This window comes from Python bivittatus, unplaced genomic scaffold, assembly GCF_059951505.1.
Source record: "Python bivittatus isolate LINGU-HERP-01145 unplaced genomic scaffold, Pbiv_v1 ctg000670_np1212, whole genome shotgun sequence".
Lineage (NCBI taxonomy): Eukaryota > Metazoa > Chordata > Lepidosauria > Squamata > Pythonidae > Python > Python bivittatus.
The window spans coordinates 1,660,834-1,687,439 of NW_028277094.1; the positions used below are offsets into that span (position 1 = coordinate 1,660,834).

At 40.6% G+C, this 26,606-nt stretch overlaps 1 protein-coding gene across 6 annotated transcripts in view; it reads left to right on the forward strand.

Moving 5' to 3' along the window:
• The window catches only part of DACH2 (dachshund family transcription factor 2), a 284,826-nt gene that overhangs the window by 235,469 nt on the left and 22,751 nt on the right, over positions 1–26,606 (forward strand). For all 6 annotated transcript variants that reach the window (XM_088151649.1, XM_088151653.1, XM_088151651.1 and 3 more), the window contains one exon: positions 2,258–2,338. In XM_088151649.1, coding sequence (XP_088007775.1) covers positions 2,258–2,338 — 81 coding nt within the window. The remainder of the gene's footprint in view (positions 1–2,257; positions 2,339–26,606) is intronic.

Here is a 26,606-nt window from a genome sequence, read left to right on the forward strand (position 1 = left end):
AAAATGGTGGAAAAAGGTGAAATGGAGAATATTTGGCCATATTTGGCACTGATATTTTAAAATATTTAAATGCCAGCAAATCAGTGTCTGTAATTGATTGTTTATGTCTGTAATCAGAATTGGGTTTAAATAACCTATAAACTGTTAAGAATGCAACATTTTAATCAACAAAGACATAAATCTATCCAAAACTCATGAAGGTACTATATTTGCATGATTTTGCAGGTGTTGTGTTGTTGTTTTCAGAATGTTCTCTCAACAGGACGGATGATCGTTTCTGAGCTCTCATCCATCAGCTCTGATTGTTAACCATCTAGCTAGCTGTATTAAGCAAGAAGAAGAATTACAGAAAATCACCTGTTCTTTTAAACTCTCTGCTCTATTAAAAGCATTTTTCATCCTAAGTAATTTTGATGAATCAGTTTTGTTAATTAGTTCATTTGAACCTTTCGGGGGGAAACCCACAACTTGTCTTCTAGGTTTTCTTTGCATTGTGCTGTCAAACCTGATTATCCCTTGGAGAATTCTCTCAAAGTTCTGCTCCTTTTCAGCTATATGCACATTCTCATTTTATGTAAGGCCAATGCTGGGACTGAACCTCTGGTTCCCCCTTTGACTTCTATGGACTCATTTGCTTCCACTTCTCTGATCTTGTCGGACTTCCCAGGTAGACCAGACAGGAAACACGACCAGATGAACTAATTCTACTTTATTGTAAGGCTACCTTAATAGAATCTTGCAAGCCTGACAGTACAAATCTCCCATCATCTCCTTTACAGCCTGACAAGTTAGGGAATGTCCCTTCTGAGCCTCTTTCTCCATCCATTATGCAGCTGTGGACTATGCCCTCTCTTATCTGACCATTCCCTAGGCAGCATCTCTTCCCCTTATTTCTCAAGGTCTTTCTCACCTACCATTAGAGATCTTCTCACAGATGTCGAAGGTCTGAAGGCAGAGCTGATCTCACTAGTGTAGTAGAGTTCTTGAAAGGCTAAATGGTACTTTGGAGTGCATGAGAGCACACATGGAGCACCTCAGCCCTTAAATTAAATGGGGCTTTTCTGGGGATTGCCCTACACCTATGGAGGGAAGCATACAACTTGGGAAAAAGCAAGTGCCTGTTTTAAGGAGCTGCAAACAGGTGCTACATGTATGTACTCATGTATTCCAAAGTACCTTTTTGTCTATAAATCCAAAATACTACACAACCCTATTGTGTAGATTCTGTCATTATAATCAGGAGCTCCATTCATAGGGTATAGATTCCTCCATATGCTCAAAAGTTCTGATTATATATTATGAATTATGTAATATGATCAGAAGTTCCCATTTTGGGGTATAGATTCCTCCATATGAGCAGGAGCTCCAACTATGTGGATGGTCCTATTTGATATGAATGTCTGCTGTTCTTCAAGTTGTGCATTTCAAGCAAATGGAAAAATGCTGGAGACCCACAATTTTCCAACCCGCATAGCCCCATATTGTCCTATAGTAGTTCAACCATACAGGATGTGTTGAAGAAAAGCCATGGTAGGAAAAAGTCTTGAGTTGTCTGTTGCTGTATAGTATGACTGCAGTTTTTTCAGTGACTGTTAATGAAGTCCAGATGGCCCCCATCATTTTGATCTTTCTTATGGTGCTACAAACCTGGTTGTTCACTCAGACATTTGGGCTAGGGTTTAGTTGAGCCCTGTTTGTTGGCTGCTGTTTTTTATTGATTGCAAGATGGAATGATCGATTTGGACCTCTGACCCATGATAAATTGAGTGTGGTTGTAATTTTTTTAATTAATTGAATTGCTTTTTTGATTTTGGTATTAATTTCTTGTTAGCCACCCGGAGTTGCAATAACAAAATTGGCAGCCATGTAAATTGTAAATGAATGAATGAATGACTGGATGTCCTAGTTTATCTTGCTGTGGCATGGTTAGTTAAGTCATGCCATCTATGGAGAGGGGAAACAGAGCACCTGATGTGTAAATTCCTTTTCAAGACTTCTATGCCATTGAGGTCAATTCTGGAGAGGGTTTTGGGCTCTACAGCCATAAACCTTTAGTCGCAAAAGGGTGACATATGTATTATAAATTGCAGTTCCTCTGAAGGAAATGTGGTAAAATATATTTCCAGTCCCTGAACCATTGTCTCAAGCTTAAAGTTTCTGATGTACAGTATGTGCTTAATTAGACTTTTTAAAAAAAATTGTAATACATTTGATGCTTATTTCTCTCCCTCCCCTGCAACCTCCAATTTTCTTTTAGGTATGTTGTCAAATATTAGGGAAGGAGAACTGGTAGATCAAGAACCTGGACCCAACCCAAAAAAACTCTCAAAGGAGAAAGGTAACTCCATCTCTTATTTTTGTCATGCCAAAAGGTTTTTAGAGTTGTTTTGCTGCTATATATCCATATGTTGAAGTCAGAAGGTCTGCTTTCAGAAGTAATTACAGCATTATGTAATTTGAAAATTGGTTTGGATTGGGTGATATTTGCATTCAGCTCCAGTATTTTGCCATATGACTGTGGAGGGGACATCCTTGACCCCTCCCTCAACATTGCCATTGATGTTCCTTCTTCTAAAGGACTTAATCCAGCCCTCCAAGTTAAACACCTTTTGAAAGTAAATGTGGCAGAGAAATCATCAACCTAATAAGGAATTTATGAGTGAGGTTCTAGGTGAAGGTCCTAGGTTTTGGGTGAAGGTCCTAGGTTCTAGGTAAAGGTCTAGGTTAAAAATGAGAATCCTGAGAGGCTGAGGGAGATAGGATTATAATTTCAAAATCTAGACACTGATACAAAAATCATCTCACATTTTACTGGCTTTTTGCAGGGAGGGGACACGCAAAAGGGAGATAGTGCCACTGATCTGGAGGAAGCTAAAATTGAGACGCTGGGCTACTTTTGGAGACCTTGTAGAAATTTCTAGTTCCTGGAGGATTTGGGGAAATAATAGCAAAATATTCTCAAAATAAACCTTGAGAATAATAGTGAGTTCTTTATTTCTGTTATTCTTTATTTACCTTATTGCCGCCCCATACTCTGTTGGGTGGCTAAATAAAGTCAAACCAAATTCTTGATCTACAATTAAATGGATCTGGAGTGGGGGTAGTAAATTCCATCTTCCCTTGCTGTCGAAAGTTCTTTAGTGGTCCAACACTTAGAAAACATAATGAACAGATTTGTTGTTATTATCCTAGACACCAAATATATTTCTCTGAGCAGCAAAAGGATAATCTCACTTTCTGTCTCAAAGTCCCACCCTGTGATCCCACATCTGATAGAATTTCATTGGGTTAGTACATGGGAAAAGTCCTGCTTGTTATTCATTCTGTGCTCAGAAACTTAGTTCTTTCACTCAGTTATCTTCAGCATTTATTTATTTGTAAGTCTTAGAGGCCACCTGACTCCCAAATGACTGTTGGCAGTAACTTACTGGTTGGATCCTGGTACCAGAATTTAATCCTGGTTTTGACAAAGCTCTTTGACTTTTATAGATCAGTGCTGTGACTATAACAATGATGTAAACGTATGCTTTTGTCTTATAAACCCTAGTAAATAAGATTCAGTGAGTAAGCCCCACTGAACCCGGCTTTAAAACATTGATAGTAAATTGCTTTGTAGTCTATATGAATGGGTAAAAAACACTGTTATTGTGCATACTCAAGATGGCTTAAGTCTTGCATACTTGATTATGACTCAGGTAGTTGGCAGAAAATTGCATTCTTGAACATATCTCAGGCTTTCCGTAACATCCAGTTTTGCTGATTCAGATTAAGTCTACAGAATAATGCTAATCATTATGGCAAAAATAGATTCACACTCCATCTATCAAATCGTCTGTCAATTCAGAAATGCATAAGAGGTGATCGCATCTGTGTTGCGGCTTCAGTAAGTTGCTCTGTTTCTTTGAGTGTACTTTGCATTAATTGTATCTTGCATTTGCAATGAATTGAATTTACATTAATATAATGAACTAATTTTAATAATGCGTTTGCATTAATTGTATCCTGCATCTTGCACTTTTGAATGTAAATTAAATTGCTGATTGATTGATTGATTGATTACATGCATTTTACCTCCTCTATTCCTTTGATTCAAGGTGGCTTGTAAAACCATTAAACAATAAAACAGATAAAAATCCATTGGTATCATAGGAATGGGGCTGTGCTCCCTGAGAAGCACCATTTTAACTGACTTCCTGAATGTCATCAATTGGGGAGGCCATCCTAGTTTTGGGAAGAAAGCTGTTCCAACATGAGAGTGCTGCAACTGAGAAGGACATCCGATGGGTTCCCAACCTACTCACAACAGCACCTCCCAGCTAATCCATGCTGACTTGAAATAGATGGTGCTCTACCTTAAGAGTTTTATAGGTGATGGATTCTGCCTGCCAGTCCAGGTGGAGAGAGGATGTCAGCTAAGGGTCCCCATTTATCAGGTGAAAAAGGAGAGGATACAGATTGGGCATTCCCCTTCTCTGGAATAGAAGGAAAGGGTGGATCCCACTCTGATGGCCTTCCAGAGACTTGTTAAGACCTGGCTTTTCCAGAAGGAAATAGAATCATTCCTAGAAATATTGGTTCCAGAATGGAAAAATGTGATGATTACTGATTTTCTTGTATTGGTATTTCCTTTTAATTGTGATCTTCATTTTGCTGTGCTCTGTTTAGAGTCCTACCAGATTCAAGCAATGGATGGATGGATGGATGGATGGATGGATGGATGGATGGATGGCCCACCGTTTGTATTGGGTTAGGAACTTAGTGGCAACCAGAGCAGCTCCCTGAACATAGGTATTATTCTTCTGAAAGTTACCGCTGGTCAGCAGGAGGGCAGTTACATTTTGTACCAATGGTAGCTTCCAGATCATCTTTAAAGTCAGTCCCATGTAAAGCAAATTGCAGTAGTCTAACCAGGAGGCAACAGTGGTATGAATCACTGTTCTCAGTGCCTCCTGGTCCTGGAAAGAACACAAAGCTGGCCAAAGGTTCTCCTGGCTGTGACCTTCACCTGCTGCTCTAGCAAGAGCTGTGTACTTAGGAGAATTCCCAGGGGGTGCACCAGCTGTTTCAAGGGGAGGGCAATAGGTGGAATTCCGTTGGCAACAAAAGGCTTCTGCACAAACAGTAACTCTCTCTTGCTGGGATTCATTGTGAGGCTCTTCCATCCCTTCTGGTTCCTCGCAGTCTCCAGGCACTGGGTCAGCACCACCTTTGCATCTTCTGCTTGGCCTGGAGGAGAGATATCTAACTGGATGTAATCACATATTGATGATACTCATCCTAAATCAGTGGATTCCACTACAGGGATGTTTCAGAGAATAAGGGAAAGCTGAGCCTTAAGGCACCCTATGTTCAAGGACCTAAATATTCCATCTTTACTTCACTGCTTCACTACTCAGAAAGAAGCAGAACCACTGCCTCTGACTCCCACCTCCCATAGGTAGTGCATAAGAATGCCATGATAGATGGTATCAAATCCACTGAGAGGCCCAGTTGGGCATGGAGGAACACGCTACTCCCATCCCAGACTCATTGCATGTTCTCCACAAGAGTGCCTAGTGCAGTCTCCATCCATTGCTCAGGTTTCAACCCCCAAACAGAAGGGAGCCAGATAATTCACTTCTTCCAGGCCCCTGTGTAGTTGTTGCACCCACACCTTTGCTGAAAAGGGGAGATTGAAGACAAGGTAATAGTTGTTCAACACAGCTGGGTTGAGCTTCACCATCACCTCTTTCAAGGCCAGTGACATTACCATCTCTCTCAAGGATGTGTCCATCACCTTCCAAAACAAGTCCCTCATCTCTTCTCTGGCGGTAGATACCAGCTAAGAGAGTTTAAATTTTAATCTTCTCTTGGCCACAATTACTGATTTGAGGTGTGGCCCTCAGCATGACTCCCAATTGGCAAAATGGGCCCTTTTTCCAAAATAAGTTAAGTGTCTCTGCTTTACATGAACCTCAAACTCTGAATTTTTCAGACTCTAGCACTTTGTCTTTACTAGGGTCAATATTGATGATGATAATGATGATGTTGATATCATCATCATCATTAAGGATTTAGGAACTCATTATTGAGGGGGTATGTAGTTAACACAAAAGTATCGACATTTATTAAGTATGGCAAGTCAGCAGTTTACACAGGCAGGGTAAACATATGTTTTCACATCTGGTATCAGTAATATCATCATGATTTTAAAAATGATTTATAGCTCTGTGAACCATAAACTGCCAGCTTTGCTGTAACTCGAAGTTTTTCAGAGATTGAGCAAATTATTGAAAGTATGTTCTAGTGGCAGGCTCAGGGGTGGGGGATGAACACCTACCCCTCCAAGTAATTTACAGGGCTTGCCCTGGAATAGTGCCACAATCGATCATCTGTGGTAAGTACCCTAGAGTAGCTAAGCATTGGTAGATCTTTCCGCAAGACGTTATAAAGGTGGAGGATGTGATTTTGTCCCTATGCAGGTAGAAGACAAAATGTAGGTCTTCCCACAGAGTTCTAGGGTGCTCCCCTCTTTGGGGTTGTTCTGCCAGGGCAAGACTGAAAAATTGAAAAATTCGCTACTTTGCCTGAATTACAATCCCTTTGGGACATGCAAGTCCTTTGAAAAGTTGCTTTGGACTGTGTCCAAAACATCCCACCTTAAATCCTTAAAACACCTGTGCTACTACACCTGTGCTCTTTCGGAAGCCGTTCTTGGCTATTTCTGCGTGCCCATCTCTTTCACTTCACACAGACCCGAGCTAACCTTTTGCCCCATGTCAAAAGTCTACTAGCTTTCCTTCATCAAGAATGCTCAGGGTCTAACCCAGGAAAAATGAGAAAGGGTCCAGATGCTTTGTCTGCACTCCCTGCTTTGAAAAGATTCACATTCTGTCAAAACAGACACAGAGACATTTTTGTGGGTACTGAAAAGGGCTGCAAAAATAAAAGTGGGCAAGCTGTTTTAGAGTTGCAGTTACAGCAGTACTGTACTTGGCTGGCCATGGCTGGGAATTCAGGAGTGGTGAATTTTGAAATTGATTCCTAGTATAACTTGCTGGAGAAAATCTATCTATGTGGTCACTAGGAGTCAAAAACAACTTGATGGCACATCATCAGTCAATCAAAGTCTAACTTGCAGCCCTGGGATGGATGGATGGATGGATGGATGGATGGATGGATGGATGGATGGATGGATGGATGGATGGATGGATTTATTATTATTATTATTATTATTATTATTATTATTAAATATATATGCCACCCATCTCCCCCAGAGATATCCTAGTGGTCTCTCATCCACCTACCAAGCAAATCCAATCTTGCTTATGTTGTTTGAAGATCAGCCACGTTGAACTAGATGCTGCCACCTAAAGCACATTAATGTGTGTTTACCAGCATCAGACAGGTAGACCAAGTGATAGTAACCCATTACAACCAATATGCTTCTTTCTCAGAATACTTTATAACCCTGTTGTATTGAAATACTGTATAAGAAGTGCATGGTATAATAAATGTATGAAAGCCAGTCTGGTGTAGTGGTTAAGGCACCAGGCTAGAAACCAGGAGACCGTGAGTTCTAGTCCCATCTTAGGCACGAAGCCAGCTGGGTGACCCTGGGCCAGTTACTTTCTCTCAGCCCTAGGAAGGAGGCAAGGGCAAACCACTTCTGAAAACTTGCCAAAAAAACTGCCTGGGTTTGTCCAGGCAGTCACCAGAAGTCAAAACTGACTCGAAGGTGTACACACACAAACACACAAGAATTAAATGTAGGCCCCAGAAAATTCTGCTGACTTTGCTTAAATGAATCCTGTGCTGAAATCTGGCTTGCAATTGGATGGAGGTGTTTTTCTGTTTCCTTCAGGGAAAGTGTCTTCTGTTTTTCCACTTTACTTTGAAGGTGCTTGAAATTTTACTTAAGCATTCTCTGGGGGATTTTTTGATTTTGTGATTGTTTTGGGGTCATTGGAGGGGGCAGAAACCACCCTGACTAACCATCGCCAGTTCACAATTTGGGGATGGAAAAAAAGCCCATAGGAAGAGTTGCTTCTTGTGGTGGGTCTCTGTTGGCCTAGGAAGCCAGAAAAGTTGCAGATCGTGGGATCTTGCACTCATGTGTATTTCTCTGCCATTCTTTTTGGAAATTCCCTTTCATAATGACAATTGGTGGAAAAACAATGCTGAAGATTTTTGTTTCTGCCTGGTACTAGCCCAATTAAACAAATATACCTAATCGATTGGAAATTCTCTTTCTCTGCAACCAGAGTGCACAAAGTGAAAAGGGAGGAGGGGAATAACAAAGTACATTGATTTTGGATGAAAACGTGGAATGCTGGAGTGCCTTTGTGGGAAGAATTTTGGTAATTGTGTGAAACAGATGCCAGGTTGATTGGTTTGGCGAGGAAGAACAATTTGTGTTAGCCTTGTGGAGGGCTGAGACCGAATTATTTCCCTAGTTAGTTTATTTTAAGACTGAGAGTAGAAGAATATATTTGTGCCAACACAAAATATTGTTAAGTTAAAGGCCTGTTTGAATGTGGACATAAGTTGTTATTATATGAAGGACAAAAAACGGTATGCTAATTTCTGGAAGTCCTCTTTCCATTCAAAATATTTGGCTGGCACCAATTTCTTTCTCTCCATGTCCGTGTTTGTTTTAAAGCATTACGTTGCGCAATATTGCCATTTTTAATTCTACTTTCAGCTGTCCTAGCATCTGTTACCGCTGCTTTCAAAAACTTTGGAAATCGTTTTTGGAAGGTGGAGGGGGGTTAATAACCCTCTTTCAGATGAACCAGTTCCATTTTTTTTGAGCGAGGAGTGAAAATTCATGAGTCAAGATCAGAAGAGATCAGTGTTTTGGCTTGGGAATGTAATCGCTTTTTTTTAAAAAAAAATCCTATTGATGCTGGACGCCATGTGCTGTTTCATGTGCTACCCCACAGCAGATTGTCCAAGACGAATCAGGCATCACAGACAAATCTATCAGCATATGTCTTTTGTTTTTCATAAGGCAGGCGAAGAGAAGTCATAGAGTACCTTTGCAACAGGCTAAACCCTGGGGACTAGCAGATGGAAAAGGGGAGCAGATATTTTAAGGTTTCATTCCAACCAAAATGTGGTGCAAGCTGATAAAAATGCAGTTAGCCTTTAAGGTTATAAGCTTTAATTGTCAATTTGTTTCTGGTTTATTTTTGAATATTAAAATATTTATCCTCCATCGTATAACAGCAGAATGTTGGGCAGAAGGCCATCCATAAGAATGAATAATATCAGTAATAAGCTGCCTAGCTAAAAAAAGGACCTGGATGATCAAAATAGATACTCAGCTGCTACCCCTGAGAATTTAATAATGAGTAATCAGTTTTCCCTTTTTACCTTCTCAATGATGACCCCCCCAATTCTATCCAGGTCCCCTCTTTATTGTCCTTTTAGTTATCAGCAAAATGTTGTTATTGTTGACTTTTTCCATAGCTTTTCTAAAAGCTCTGTTATCCTGCTGGCTGCGTCTCTAGTTGTAGAAAGCACTTAGAAATAAATATTCTTTTTGGATGTTGAGGCTTTTAGCATTTGTGAAATCGGGAGCAGTTTTTTGTTCTCTCTCAAAAAAACACAAAACAAAACCCTCCTCATTAAGCAAAAGTGACCTGGTGCTTCAGACCTAGCTGACAGTAAACTTAGAAGCCTAGCTAAAGATCTTGATCCCTAACTTTTACGTGGGAAGTGGCTGGTTGTTTCCCTAGCAATTAATTCAGTAAGAAGAATTTAATTGGCCACGGGACAAAATTATTAAAAGGGTAGGGGTGAAGGTAAAATTGTCTATCTTAACTGAGAGTTCAGCCTGCATACCCTTTATCTACACTGTTGCTGAAGGTGATTTTGGGGTTAATTTGACAGGATAATGCTCCCCATTTTCAATTATTACCTCTAACTGCAAACATTCAGCGTTTAGCTAGGTGTCAGAAGGATGCCAAATGAAAGCATTAGGGGCATAGAAGCAAAGAAAGAGATTCAAGGTTCTCTTTCAAGTTTCTTGTGAAACACATCAAGAAAAAGAGAGAGTATTGATGCTGCATTGTGGATACAAGATGGCTAATTTGCACCCAGCCAGTCAGCAAATCCCATAATTCACATGCAAAACCTGAGGTGCATCTTTGATGTCCTAAAGTAAGTTGAGTTATTGGGAGGCATTGCAAGATTTTGCCCTGCTTCAATCAATACAAAACATAAACTAGAATGTTTTTCAATACTATTAGGAGGAGCGATCAGATCTCTGGGGTTGAGGGTTTTCACCTTCACAGATTTTAGACTGATTTGCAGAAATGGTTGTGCTGTGTTAAATCAAAGGAATAATGTCAACACGTAGACGAAAGTATGGGTTGCCAGACAAAGACAAAGAAGGTCTTACTTGAAATTCCCATATAGTTTTGAAGATCACTGGAGCAACTCTAAGCCAGTCCTTTGCCCTCAACCTACCACACACAGTTCTTGTGAGGATTAACTCGGAAGATAAAAAGTACTAAATAAAGTAAGTTGAGCATCTTTGTGGTATTTCAGTTGTTAATTGACTTCAAACCTGATGGACTTTACTTTGTCAGGAGTCTCTGCTTTTAACTGCTTCTTGGAGTTTTTGTAAGTTCGTGCTCATGGCATCAGTTTCCGGCCATTTTGTTTTTTCTCCATCTCTTTTTTGTTTGGCTCCAATTTTTCTAAGCATGAGGGTCTTCTCCAGGCACTGTTGTTTTTGCATTATATGTCCAAAATATCTAAGCTTTGTATTCATTATTACTGATTCACTAGTTTTACTTCATCTAATACTGAACTGTTTGTTTTTCTGGTTCAGGTTAGTCTCAACAACTTTCTCCAGCACCCCCCGCAATTCAAATACAACGTGTTTTCTTTGTTTGGCCTTTCTGATGATCCAGCTTTCACAGCCATATGTTAAAACTGAGAAAAACCATGGGCTTGACAATATGTTGAGAAAGTGAGAGATCTGTGTCCTTCAGATAGTTGTCAAGATTTCTCCCAGGGTTTCTCCCAGACAGTTGTCGAGATTTGCCCTAAAATATTTTCTTTCTAGCTTCTTTCCCCCATAGATATTTGCATTCTTTTATTGCACTGGTTCCCTTGATTTCTGTAATTTTTTAAAATAAAGCTCTTGTCCTTCTCATTCAATTTTTGTCCACAGATTCTTTGTGTTGCTTATTTAGATATAATTTCTTGTTTTTCTCTGGAATTCAGCAATGAGATGGGCAAATGCAGTCTGTTTCCTGTTCTTCAGCTGTTTTCAATGTGTCTCCAGACAACTGCTTTGCCTTTCACTTTCAGCATTTGAGAAGATTACGCCACTGATTTCAGTCCAGAGGTCTTCAGGCACTCTGTTTATCAAATCTAACTATTAAATCTACTCTTTACTTTCACCACATAATGATACAGTTTACTGCTGAAATCATATCTTGTCTGATGCTTTTATTTGTTTTAAGTTGTAATTGTGCAGGCTTGTAGTCAGATCTTGGTTTTGCTGACTGAGTAGAACTTCTCCATCTTTGTTGGCATACAGTCCATCTGATTTTGATGTTGTCCATCTGGTGAAGCCCATGTATAAGGTTGTCTTTAGGTCGCTGGAGGAAAGCATTTCTTATAAAAGTTGATTTTTCTTGGCAAAACTATAATAGTCTGTCTCCTGCTTAGTTTCATACACCAAGGACAAATTTTCCCATTATTCCAGATATTCTTTACTTCGGATTGTAGCATTCCAATTACCTATGGGGAGTATTAAACACAAATTGAAATCATCCTGTCACTTTTGGGGTTATATCTAATAAATGACTTTGGCACACTTTTGTTAATAATGATGATGACTTCATTTATCCTATGGCTTTCTGGTCCACAGTAATTGTCCAGTGCGTCTCCATTGTGAAGTACCTTGAGTTCCTTACAAAATACAGTACACGAAAGTAAAAATTAAATTCAAGCTTCAGTGGTTCTGTGTTGCAAATTTTCAAAGGTTTCTCTCTCGCCCCCCTTTTTTTAAAAAAAATGGCTTCAGGTTTTCTATCTTATTTTCAAAATGCTTGAAAATTTGTTTTTGAAATTTGAAAATTTGTGGTGGTTTAAAGGTTATTATTGGAACTGGTGGAGAATGCTTCAAGTTTTTTTTTTTCTGTTGCACATTTTCCAGGTCTTTTGAGGAGTCTATGGCTATCCACATTTCACCATTTGGGGAAAAATAGGAGGAGTTCTTTTATATCTTCCCTTGGAATTTATTTGAAATGTGGGAAATCAGGAACGTTGTAGATTGCTGGTGAGGTGATTGTATAATGAAAAGTAGGACATTAATGCACAGAGAGACACATAAGTTGGCCCCCTGCTAACTAAATCAGTTTTAAAATGCGACACTAATTTTTCTCCTTTGAAAGAAATTGGAAGGCGCATTTCCTTTCATCAAACAAAATAAGCACTAGTAGAAAAGAGAACCAGATTCCCCCCCCCCCGCACACCACTACCAACAGCGTATGTAATATGGAAGAAGTTGGAGGCAAGAAAAATGTGTCTCTGTGCAACATCACAAACGTGAGACTTTACCCACATTTATCCCATTGACCACAAATGTGGGTAAATTGCAGTTTGTGCAAACCATTTGTTTATTTTTAAGTCAAAACCAGAAACCACAGTTTAAACAAGGTGTCCAGTTTTGACCCGTCTTGCAATAATTACAGCAACTGAGCCCTCCTTTGTATCAAATGAGACTCCTGATGCCTTTAGTGATGTATGAAGTCTTCTTCCTCCATATGATATTCTGGGTAACAGTATAGAAGTACTTGTCAATTGTCTTCTTAAGGAGTATTTTTCTGATTTCCCAGTCTAGCCTACAGACCTGAGATTCTCTGGTAATTTCCTATCCCAATATAAACCCTATTACTTTTTTTCAAGATCAGCCAAGGGCTGGGTAGCTTAACAAATCTACTTACTACAGATCAAGAAATAAAGGAGAAACTTCCCACAGCATGCATCAGAAGAAATCATTTGAATCAAACTTTGCAATTGTGCAGCCTGAACCAGACCATTGGGTATACGAGACCATTCCTATTTGCAAAGGCATAATTTTGTGAGCCCATTCTGCAGAAATAACATCGTATAGCTGCCTCTTGTAAGAGCAATCCCAAAGATCTTTGCAGCACTTGTAAAGATCTAGAAATTGCTTGTGTGTCCTTGAATGAAGACCTGCTTCTCTGTCATCCTTCCTTAGAGAAACAACTGATAGCAATCAGCATGATTGTTCCCTGCTGGTGAAACATTTTTATTTTTACTACGATATTAGTTGGACATACATTTCCAGAAAGAAGATATAAATATGTTTAGCCTCTGAATATAAGCTGTGTAGAAATGTTATATTACTCACTTGGAAGTAAAAGTGTAGGTGACATAGAGCAGAGAGCAGGCTTTGCTTACAAATCAGGTGGGTGATGAGGTTGCAAAAGTTATATTTTCCCTGCTTTCATTGGTAGAATTTATTAGCTTCTTGGAATTGATTCTGGATGACTTTCATTTGCCATTGGGCTAAAGTCACGAACAAAATGATGATATACCGCATTTTTGCTCACTCATCTTTTTATTGCCTAACTATTGTTATTGAGTAAAAGACATTCAATATATTTCACAAAAGAGGCACAGAGCGAGGGGGAGAGGGCGAGCAGAAAGGGGAAATGTCTCATTGTCTCTTCCCCCCTCCCCGTTTTAATTGACATTGGTTTCTTTGACTGCTAGGCTGGCTGGTTGGCCACCGTGCAAAGACAGCATCTGGGAGGAGCAGAGGAACAGATGCCTTGATGTTAGACGAGAGTACCTAGAAAGACGTCTAAACAACGTGGGGTTGGGTTATTTGCCCAAGAAGAATGAACTCAAGCAAAGTTAATATCAGTGCACTGTATGAAAGTCTTGGGGTCGTTATCTCTGGGAAGATAATGTTAACTCAGCAATATCATTGCTTTGATCTTTGGTTACCCTCTTAACAAAACTAGATTGTCATTTGACTGACAGCCTTGTCAGAGAATGAATGAAGAGTGACAATCCAATATTGAAAATGCAGCATTTACAGAACTTTTCGGCGTCCCAAGTTTTCTCATGACACGGCTTCTTTTGTGGAAGACTGAATTTCACATTTTTCTGGGTTTTTTTTAAAAAGAAAAATGTGTTTCTTGCTAGCCGCAATGAAAACTTATGATTTTTTAGTCTCCTGGCTGCCAAAAGCTGCTGTCTCCCTTGACAAAGTTGTTTTTGATGTGTTCGTGCTAGCAATGCAACCAAACAATCTCAAGTTGGCAACGCTGGGATTTATCGCTTGGAACAGACACTGCTCTGGCAGTTTTCAGGAGTCAAACCAAATTATGAATTCTGCTACTCAGGTGATTGTGTTTTTCCCCATTGTGAGACTGTTTTTATGGTTTGTTATTGTTTTATTTCTGGGGTTTTTTTCCCCCTAACCTACTGAATCTCCAGAACTCAGAAGGAGATAGCAACAGACAGGATGGAGGGACCACGTGACCGTTGACTAAGATGTCTAGTAACGTAATCCAGTGGTAGACCATTTGTACTTATAGAGAGTAACTAGCATATCCAAAGATAAACAAATTGTATCTGCAGCGGTGGAGAAAGGTTTGCAGGATCTAAGCAAAATAATCACGAAGCTGTCCAGTGTAAATGCTTTGGACGCGCTTTCTTAATATGCTACTTACTTCACAGTGTGGAGTCGAGACATCTGTAAGATTTTAATAGTGATTGGATTAATTGTGACAGATGAAGATTGTGTCTTTTTATTGTTGGGAATATAGTGAGGATGCTTCCAAGATGGTGCACCCAAGGGCACAGTAGATGGCATTGGTTCTAGAATGCCACTGTTGGAGGAAAGAGCCACTGGTCGGTGATAAAGTGTATGGGAAAGAGACCAGGGTCTCAAAATCTTGGAGAGTTCTTGCCAGTCAGAAAGCCAACTTGGTTTTTCATCCAGTTGAAGAAAATGATGAGAAGCTGTTAGAGCTAAGGGCCAATCTCAATTTCATATTCACTTGTATCAGTGCCTACAAGGATTGATGGATAACATCTGAGTAGGTGAAGCTGGCTTACCAACAATAAATAGGTGTTGCTATGTCTTCGGTCAGCAGCCCTTTTGTTACTAGGCTAGCCTTCTGTTTTGTGGGTGCCTCCACCATCTACTATCAACGTTCCAGATCAGTGTTTCTCAACCTTGACAACTCTAAGATGTGTGGACTTCAACTCCCAGAATTCCCCAGCCAGCCTGGGAGTTGAAGTCTACACATCTTAGAGTTCCTAAGGTAGAGAAACCCTGTTCCAGATATAGACTGAACCCAAAAGGGTCGCCTACCCCCTCAGCTTGTCCTCTCCTATGCTGGCCTCAGGCTTTTCTCCTGGAAATGCTGACCCAATTGTCTCTTCTACACCTTCAAGAGAGATGCGCTGGAATCCACAGTTGTCATAGCAGGCTGATCCTCTGCTATGTTCCCTGAGTCAGCTTTGTTCTTTCTCATGGCTTTTATATAAATATTTCATGCTCAGAGGACATGCAACTATTTCATTGCTGGGAAAAGGCAGTCTATTTACTTGTAACTGCCATTCTCTGTGGCTTTTGTTATTTTCTTTTTCTAAATCGTTCGGAGCAAGATGAGGCACTTGGTACAATTCTGTCTTTTGCTGTCTGGTGGCCTAACCATGTTTGTTCTTATTTCTCCTGGAAAAAAAGCAGTAGAAAACAGATTATTTGAAAGCCATTAGAGGACCATTATGCCAGCAAAGCTTTTCAGGGATCGATCAGTTGTTGATGGTTCTATATCTGTATGTATGTACACATGTGTGGGTGTATCAGAACCGGTTTGATGCCTTGGTGAAGGTGCTGTGGGAAGTGGGAAGACTTAGTTCTAGGCCTAACTTAGTCAGGAAGGCCATCTGGGTGACCTTGGACCAATCACTCCTTCTCAGCCCTAATCAGTGTCAGGCTCTGCAACGAGCCAGCTGAAAAATAAAACTAAAAAAATAAATATATATTTATTAAAAAGAAAAAACTTATTGCAGCATGCATGGATAGCTTTGCTGTAAGAACTGCAGTGAGCACTCTGCAAAACAAGCACTGACAAACAGGACAAATACTAAGACATGTGCACACACAGACATATATATACACACACATGCATACATATATACACATACATACATACACACAGAGGGTGTACCAAAAGTCAGGCCCCACAGATAATGTATTAGAAAAATTAAATTAAATGTTTGAATGGGTTGCCATCTTCTTCTAAACCCTTTCTTGCATGTTTAACGCATGACCTTTGAACATTCCTAAGTACAGAAACATTTTCTCCGGGGGGAAAAAAATTTAATAAAACATATTGTGACTGGTCTATGGGGCCTGATGTTTGGTACAACCTCTGTGTGTGTGTGTGTGTGTGAGAGAGAGACAGAGAGACAGAGAAATCTCAGAAAGATTAACATTTTCACTGTCTCCTTAGCAATCAACATTTCCTTAAAACAGATAGATTTCAGTTCCCCTTTAAAGTCCATCCCTTTCATCTCTTAGAATAATTATTCCCCTATTCCTGAACCACCCATAGTTTGTCCTGATTGTTAACATTTCAGTAAAATTAAGTTGGAGAAGGTGTTTTTATATTAAGCCAGATTGTGGTGCACATCTGGCTATTTCCAGCCAACCTTCTGAAGCTGATAGGAACCTCAACATATGGAATGATTCAAAGCCATTCCCTGCCCAGGTTAACGGTGCCACCAAGGGTGGCATTTGAGGTCTGTGGCTGTAACTGAGCAACAGAGGCAGGGTTTTAAAAAATGTGGGCAGAAAAGCTCTGGGTGACGCTAACAACCAATGCAAGACTTTATAGCAGTGTTGTCCAAACTTGGCCACTTTAAGACGAGTGGACTTCAACTCCCAGAATTGAATTCTGGGAGTTGAAGTCCACTCGTCTTAAAGTGGCCAGGTTTGGACAACACTGCGTTATAGCTACTGGGAGGCAGAGGACACCAACACTTTTTCATCCATGAGTCTTGTATCTTCTCTTTAGTGTTTACCATCAGATTAGTTTGTTTTAAAGTGGGCTATTTATTCTGAATATGTTTTGCGTAAAAAGGAAGTGAAATCTCTGAATTGAGCTTGAGTGATGGACGTGTCCATGTAGTTTTCGTGGCCCCAGTTCAGAAGGGGTTTGTCGTTGCCATTTTCTGGAATATGTGGGGCTTCCAGACAGATAGCCCTGGGATTCCCCATCTGAGAACGAAACCAGCTCCCATCTGCTCAACGTCTTCGAGATCAACAGGGTTGGCTCCGAGCTGCCACCAGCTGTGCAAAGCTTCAAAGGAGTTACTCTGACAAAGGTTCATGTGAAGCAGCCCTTCAGACCTGCTATTTAATCCAAGCAATCTGCAACAGTTCCTTCCCTAGTTGAGGAAGGGGTCAGGATGGTTTCTCTAGAACAATGTTTCTCAACCTTGGCAACTTTCAGATGGGTGGACTTCAACTCCCAGAATTCCCCAGCCAGCCATGGCTGGCTGGGGATTTCTGGGAGTTGAAGTCCACCCATCTGAAAGTTGCCAAGGTTGAGAAACACTGCTCTAGATTGTGATAATCCTTCTTAGGAGAATATAGCCCAGAATTAGCATCCCCTTTGTGCCAATTATTACATTTGGTGTTTGAGAACATATGGCTCTTCTCCCAGAATGGTTGGTGTGGGTTGGATTATTTTTATTCAGTGACTCCCATGACGGGTTCAGCCTACCACTTTTCCCAAATGATAAACTGGTGAGCTTACTCCCTCTAAGTCTCCCAAATGCTCTCCCCCCGCCGCATTTTTTTTCTTTTTCTTTTTGCAGGGGGAGGTGAGCAGATTTCCAAGCAAAATCTTGGGCTGCATCAACTTTCTACTTTCCTAAGAATGCCAGTGTTGCCTTGGGGGCAGGAGCACAGAAGCTTTATTGAAATAAATATAATGCTGAAGCATACACGTATCTTTTATTTAAGAGAGTAACTTAAAATAGTACAGGGTAGTGTTCGGAGGCACAAAGATGCCCGCCTTCCTGTAATTCTTAGTCTTCCTTTATATCTTAAGTTTCATGTGTCCTCTGGAAATCTAAGATTGGAGCAGTGGTTCCCAGACTTTGAGATACCACAGTCCCCTCCAATAATAAATGGATTTTTTTTTTAATCCCCGTCCCCTGCCTAAAACCAGCAATTTTACTGGGATAGGGTGGGAGAAGAAATAAATATACCACTTGTGTATCACAGAAGGTCTCAAACTTAAAGATACGACAACTGTCCACTGAGGACTTGATCAAGCAAAGCTATCTAAAACTTACTTACAGCTGGTTTGTTCAGACAAAGGCAGGAAGCAAAGACCAAGGCAAGTTTTGATGGTGCTTTTTTTGCCTGTTTTTAAAAAAACTGTGACACACTCACACAGTCATCAGTCCCTTGAGGTAGGCCAGGTCAGGAAACAGACTCCATGGGGATCTCTGGAACTCTACTTTATTGTTATTGGGTATAATAACAGAGTCTTGAAAGCTTAACAAAGATTCTCTCTTCCCCTTTTATGCACAAGAGACTCAAGGCAGAGAAATCTTGAGTTTCTTTCTCACTCCTTCTGTTGAGAGCCAGGGAGGTAGCCTTGAAGCAAATATTCAGAAGCTGCTTTGCGAGCAAAAAGAAGAAGAATGTTCTTTAAGTCCTGAGAACAGGGGTAGTGTTAAGAGACTCAGGTTGGTCCCTCCCTAACTCACTGGGGTATAATAGGGAGGGGAGGAAGAGGTTAATCATTCTTGCAAGATTCTGTTATTATAGCCTCCAATAAAGTATAGCTCTAGTCTTGCTGTGGAGTTGATTTTAGGGTCTGGTCTACCTCGTGGGGCTTTCATCTTCTTCATTTTCAGGGTTAAGCTGGTGTTGACATAACTGCCCCTAAATTCCTTCTTCAAGGCAATTGCTGTACTTCTCTATCCTCCCTGAGCTGCTTGTGACCTCCTCCCCAGCTCCTGACCCCCAGACCCGTATGTTGCTTTTACTGTGATGAGTGTTTTCTTTTCTTTGGTTTTTATGTGTTATGGCACAAGCGAGAAGGTTTCTGCACGCCTTTTCCGAGTTTTCGGAGCAAAGCACCTGATAAATGTACTGACCGAATTGTGGTGATAGTAAATAATTGATTCACTGTACGAGGCAGGCTCCATTTGCCACAAAGAAAGCAATCGAAAAAGCTGCCATTGCTTTAAAATATTAAGGCTTTGAAGAGAATTAAAAAGTTGAGTCTGCCAAAAAAGCGTGCTCAAACAGTGAGGCTCGAGAAATAAATTTGCCCGATTCCAAATGATGCTATTTGGAAGGGGGGTGGAGTGTTGTCCTGAACTTTGAAAAGGAACAACCAGCTTGTCACTAATGAACTCTGACAATCATTGTGACACCTTGTACAAAAGCAAAGTTTTAATTATGGTGAAGAAGCCCTGATGGCCATTTATTTTATAAAATGAAAAGAAGCTTTGATAGGTTGGCAATTTTAAATAAAGAAGTGGGGGGGGAGGGAAGAATGTTAACTCTTTACTCACCTGCTACCGTATTTTCTGTTTCAAGCCCCACAGCATGCTGTGTCTCTCTTAGAAACCTGCAGAGAAAAATGTGATTTGGAATTTCTTGGGCTCAGAAAGGTGACTGTTGGAACCCTTAAGTGTTGACATTTCAGAAGGGGGCTGGCGTTAATTTAAACATGTTGATTGTCACGTTAAGTTACTTTGCAAGGCACCCTGGGAAAACTGGTTTTGAGGGATGATAGGTCCACTTCAGAATAAATAAAAGTCCATCAGAGCAGCTCTCCTCTTTCCTCTACATGTAACATTTAGTTTGATCGATAGCTTGCTGATAGCTTTCTTGCCTTGATCTGTGAAGTGCAAGATTCCAGAATGCCCTAGATATGCCTGAAATGGCTGGATCAGTCATATAAGGATATTAGGCCTAGGAGAGTCGCCACTTCTGGCTTTCAAAAATATGTGGTCTTTAGGCAAGGGAGAGAAGCTGAGCCAGGGGACAGTGGAGTATCAGGCTGTTAGAACAACTTCACAGAACTTAACTTGGTTCCTAGACTCAGATTTGGCTGAAGTTTCTGTGATGCATGGCGTGGCACAGCTAGATATTGCAAACAGGATTGAAGCTTATTAAACAGTCCTCTGTCAATACCCTCTTATACCCATAGCAGTTTAAATCCATTGTTTCTTCCCACATTTCCTTCATTTCAATGGATTCTTTTTGGACTTGACGCCAAGTGGTAGTTAATTGTTGAAATCTCAGTCCTGGGGATTGCTGATTTATCTCTCACTCCTGATGTCTCTTAAAAATCCCAGCTTTTGAGAACTGTTTTTTTTTTTTTTTTGGTAATTTGATCCAAGAGAACTAAAGCTATGTCTGAATGGTACCTAGCCAGAGTGGGCTTAACCTGACATTGGCTGGAAAGACCAGTCACCTACATCTCCCACCATCTATTAATGGTATCACCAGAGCATAGTCGATAGGTGCAGGTCAAGACAGAAATGGAAGACTTTGGAACAGGGAAAAAACAGATTAGGGTAGAGGAGATGCAACAATTAGGGAAGAAAGAAAAGAGTGAAGAAAGACGAAGTCATAGGGCATTTTCTCATGGCCAGCATTGCCACTTCAAATCATTCCTACAATGCCCCAAATCATTTTGATTGAAGCAACTGGAGCAACACTCCCACCCAAACAATGAGGGTCCATGCAAATAGGCTCTTGGTCAGTGCCCCATCCGTGCTCTGGGTGCAAAAAACAACCAGTCTGGGTGGAAAAATGGTACCACCTGGGAGAGGGGACCATGGTGCTTTGGTGACTTCAGAGTTGAGGAAAGAAAGAAAGTCATGAAGCTGGAGCCAAGAGTAAGCCGTATGAAGTAGCCATCCTTGCCAGTGATCAACTAGAAGAAGCTAAGAGAGTGCTGGCTCAGAAGGAAATGAAAGTCCTATATTCCCTGTACAGTATTTGAGATTTGTTTGATGTTTATATCTTATCTCATGTATCTTTTGTTTGTTTATTCTTTCCTACTCTTTAACTCTCACATTTTGGGAGCACTTTACTGTTTAATGTAGAGAATATTGCAAATATACCAAAGAGACAGCAGCAGGTTCTTTCAAGATACCACCTAGCCTTGCACTGTAACAGAGCTAAACTATGAGTTGAAAAGCCCAGGATAGATTTTTTCAAATGATTTCATCAGTGTTTAAAAAACATTATCTAACATCAGTGACCTTAATCCATCTTGGAACAGCAGGTTTATACCCAAGATTTTAAAGGCCATTAACTCTTCCAAGCAACTTGATCTCCTCAAGATCTGTTGGAGCACAACTCCCAGAATTCCTTTGGCCAGGCTTTCTAGGAATTTTGCAACTTGCAGCCCCAACAGATCTGGGGAACCACTAGATCAGAAAAGGATTTAATGGCAAAGCCCAACCATTTCAGATAGAAAATGCCATTGTTTTGATCTCATCAGGTAGCAGCTGATGAGAAAGTGTCTTCCAGAGAGCGGCAACCATTCAAAGTAAGCAACATGAACCCAGGAGGCCCATGGCCTGACTTGGTATATAATGCAGATGTTTTTGTGTGGATCTGTGCTATCTTGCCAGAGGTATATGTGATATAGAATTGCCCCTGAATCAGTTGATATAACATGACTTACGAGACCAATTCTGCCTGTGATCACATCAGTCTGAAGCACCATTCCATAAGTCTAGTTCTTGATTCAGATTAAATATAAAGGACACTGAAACATGAGATCCTGATAGAACTTTATGGTTGTTGGTTGTCAGAGCCTGTCTCCTCCACAACCAGTTCCAGATTTGAAGGGGCCAGTAGTTGGCCAAGAATGCTATTTCTTGATGCTGCAGTTCTTTGAAAAAACCCTGAGAAATATTAGCTGGTGGGCAGTTCTTTCGCATCACAAATGGTGCTCATTATGATGGTTTGCTAACAGTTGTCAACGGAACTTCGTCCATGCATTTCAGCACATTGTTAACACTCAGAATAAGTAATTGAAGGTTTTATATAGTTCATTATATTTATTTTATTTCCAGAATCACTGTCCAATTTAGTTGGTCTTGTGGCTGTTTCCCTCTACCCCTTGTGTAGAGGGATTGTGTAGAGCAGTGTTGCTGACTGGGGGGTTCTGGGAGTTGATCCACACATCTTAAAGTTGCCAAGGTTGAAAAACACTAGTGTAGAGGGATTGTGGCTGTTCCCTTCCCCCACACAAAGTTTCAGGAATTGAACCAGTAGCTTTTTTTTTCCCAGCCAAAACCTATTGGTGTGGGGTATAAATCCAAACAAAATCTGCCATAAAAATGGGAATGTATTTTATTATCTGAGAACAATTGAGTTGTAGTGGTTATGCACTACTTAATTAATATGAAAGGCAGAATGACCCCATTTTTTCTATGGTCTTCAGAACCATGGAAATGGCAGCTGGAGAGGCCCTTGGTTTGCAATCCTGTTCAAATGATGGCCAAGATGGACATATTTTTCAGGTCATTATGAGAGCTTGCTTCTCTGAATATTCAATGAGATATTGGCTTTGTCTCATCACTGCAAATCTATTTAGTACTCAGCTGATAATGCTTTATAGCAACTTTCTCCGATAGCTATCCAACTGGCTCATTATTATCACACTGACTGGCAGTTGCTTCTTACGGTTTAATAAAAGACTTTACCCTGGCTCTGCCCAGAGAAGCTGGGAGTCAACCTAGAACTTCTATATATGAAGCCAACGTTCTGCCATTGGACTACAGCCATTCTCCAGTAGCTAGAGGTGAATAGAATTCTGGATTTGGTAAATGCGTTGTGTTTCCTCTTGAAGGTGGGTAGGAACATTATTTAAGGGCATGCATGATCCAACCTTCTATTTTATCACAACACAACCTTGCAATTGGGTGGCTGAAGTTCAACAATGAGATTCAAGACTGCGGGAAGATCTGAATCAAATCTTCCCGTTCTTAGGCCATTGTTACAATGTCGAGCTGGTTCCCAATTTTCATCTGGAGCTAGGCAAAAAGATCTGTGGAATGGTGACCATTAGACGATCTCCATACAGAACAGAAAGGGGAGACAGAATTTCTAGAAATCAATTGTATTGGTCAAATGCCCTTTATTTCTCCCAGTAGGTATTGTATACCATATTATTATAAAGGTCCAGTCATGATGGCACTAGGGAAATTAATAGATCATGTCCTCAGTGGCCTTTCGAGGAATGGGGAGGGTGAGGCTTCAATTTCACCTCTTAAAATTATTTAAGCAGGTGCTGTGAGAAAGCTATTGCTTTTATATGACTCTTCAAATGTTTACAACTAAACATTTTTTCCCTGTGATTGAATTTTTCACAGTGCTAAAATACCACCGAGAAATATGCTTCCTATCAGCTTTATTGCTCCCTGGATGGTTTCTCGACAAACCTTGTATCTGCTTGCACACAAACTCTCTACTGCAGAAAGATATCTTGCTGTTTTTAACAAGCTGTGCTGCTTGGAAAGGCTATGTCTGTCGTACCAGGGGGAGTGTCAGTACCTTAAGAGTAATACCATTTTAAGAGTACTATTTTATTAAGGCAGACGTGAGTAATTTGTTCTTGACTGTTATACACCCCAAGTTTATTAAGGGTATTTTACATCTGTGGAAGAGATTACTATTTACTTATTTTTTTCACAGCTCAGCTTTAATAGAGGATGTGAGATATCGTTTATTAAGACTAAGGAAAAAAGGCTCTAATAGGGAGAGTCATCTTGTAATATAAGACCATTATAAAATAAACTTTAGAAAAAAGTGGGAAACACCATTTCCTTTCTGCCCTTCATATATCTTTAATTTGATTGACTGATTGATTTCATTTTGGGCTTCAGGGTTCCAAGGTTTAACTTACCTATTTTGTAAATATGTTCAGAAGTTATTGTTACAGTGATACTGGTATTTTCAAGAGAGGGGGACATGTTTGAATTGGATCTTTACCCCCAGGGATTCATAGGGTGTGGTCGGAAGAGTCATGAGGGCAGCTGTGACCATACACACATAAAAAGCAGGAAGAACTTGGTCTTGACCAGCATTTGGCTTTGTTGACCATACCCTGCAAACACCCCGTTTGCCAATGTTCCCAAAAGATTTAGATGGCATCATGTTAAAATGCATGTGTCCCCTGCAGAATGCTCTTCTCTGAACTGTGTTGTTGGATTCCAAGCATTTCACTTTGCAAATCTAGAGAACTTGTAGCTTTCTTCCCTTCCCTATTTTGCACAGAACAAATGTATGTATCTTGGAACAGGAACAGTTTGAATGGAATTTTGTTCAAGCGGTTAGATTTCTTCTGCTTTTAAGAGGACTAAGCTACGATCCACACTAGTAGTGTTTTCTTGCCCAGAGACACATGCTAAGACAGTTTTTGTTCAAATGTATTTTAGGTGACTCTCAATATTTTTTGAGAATATGAGAAAAAAAAAACATTACATTCCTTGTGCTGCTGATTTTTTCCCTTGCAGTTTGTAGCCCCTTATCAGCCTCTAACAGGTACAGTGGTACCTCTAGTTACGAACTTAATCCGTTCCGTGACTCTGGTTGCAACTCGAGTTGGTCTCAAGTCGAGGTAAAGTTTCCCATAAGGTGGCGCAGCGGCTTAATGATGCTGAAAGTTGCCGGCCAGAAATGGTCAACGCTTCAGCGGTTCGAGTCCAGCCTTCGCGTTAAACAGGGTGAGCTCCTGTTTCCTCTCCAGTTCCTGTCAACCCAACAGTTCGAAAACTTACGTGAGTAGATAAATGGGGACTCTCACTCAGGTGGGAGGAAAAATGCTGGCGGCGCCTTGCAAAAAATGAGTTGGGAGCAGTTGCCGGTAAGCGCGAAAAACCGTGCGCGCCCGAAAAGGGTGCGAAGCAATGGAAACCCCGCCTCCTGCACTCGCCAGCTGGGCTCTGCCCTAGGAAGGAGGCTCTGGCAAACCACTTCCGAAAAACAGTTGCCTTGAAAACTGCAAGGACTCGTCCAAGCAGTCACTGCAGGGTCAGCAATGACTGAGCGCAGACAAAAAAAAAAATACGGTTAATCCGTTCTGCCCTCTGAATTTGGTCGCACCACGAGGCAAATTTCCCCATAAGGTTCAATGTAAATACGGCTAATCTGCCCTCCAAACTTGGTCGCACCCCGAAGTAAATTTCCTCCATAAGGTTCAATGTAAATACGGCTAAACAGTTCTGAAACATATGCATTTTATTTTTAAACCTCAAAAACCTTCCAAATGCCACAAAAACCTTCCAAACGCCACAAAACACACCACAAGCCTCATCGAACGTCTCCTTGCTACCGCGATCTCGTCCACAGGAAGCCGCGACCACGTAGCAGCAGGGAAAATGGCCGCGGATCTGGTTTGTAAGTAGAGGCGGAGTTCGCAAGTAGAGCTAAATTTTTGGGGCCGGAGCTGGTCGTATCTTGAAAAATCTGTAAGGAGGGGCATTCGTAACTAGAGGTACCACTGTACCTTCCATTGGAGAAGACGTCCCAATATTATTGGGGCCTATCAGAATGTTGAGGGAGCTTGAAATGGTACTTCTCTGCGTGCGGAACAGCAAATAGTGGTGGCTTTGGATACGCGTGGGGTTGGGTTGGGTTGACTTATGGAAACCTAAAAATTCTATGCCTCAAGTACATATACAATCACTGAGTACTCGATCAGATCATAAAGTCCTCTGGCAGAGCCTTTGATCAACCCAAGAAATCCAAACCATCCAGTCACTGCTTAAAGCAAAAGTAACCAGCAGGGAGCATCAGTGACCCTTTTTTGCAATCCAACCTCCCAGGGTCATGCCAACAAATAATACTGGAGCTATTTTCTTTGGGGGGGGGATAATAATAAGTGAACTAGGGTCATTAAGCCTCCAATAAGCACAGCACAGCTATTTTATAAGAGCTCCAATTCCCAGCCCTCCGTCTCCAGTGACATTATCACATCACCGCCATGCCCTTACAGCATTTAACTGCTTAAAAAAAATGGGGGAGGGAGAAGAAAGCATGGCCTCTAACCACAAATGCTATTGCCAGCCCTTTCTTAAAACCTTCTAGTGACGCTACCATCTTCTTAAATTATTTCGTTTCATGGTCAAACAGCTCATACGGTCCAGAAATTCTTCTCCTCTCTAGTTGAAATCTTCCTTCTTGTCCTTTTTCCCAGCTTCTTTGAGTTCTAACAGATTTGCTCTTTTCCAGATGAAACATATCATTGTAAATAAAATATGGACTGCTTATAGAAGCAGTGCATATGTTATGGAATCATTAATAATGGTCTAAGATGTAAACTTGAATTAGGATAATTTTATATTCTGGAATCCATACTGAAGCAAAGATGTGGCTGAAATGCGGAAAAGGTCTTGGAAATAGGCAACAAGGTCAGATTGTTTACTGCAATTTTCCCAGGAATAAAAAATAAACATTTGGGTTACAATCTTCCAGAACTTCAGCTTCATAAATTTTGTTCTGAAAAGTGAAATTTAGAAACAGTAGTGACCAGATACATCAGTCTTAATTCCCA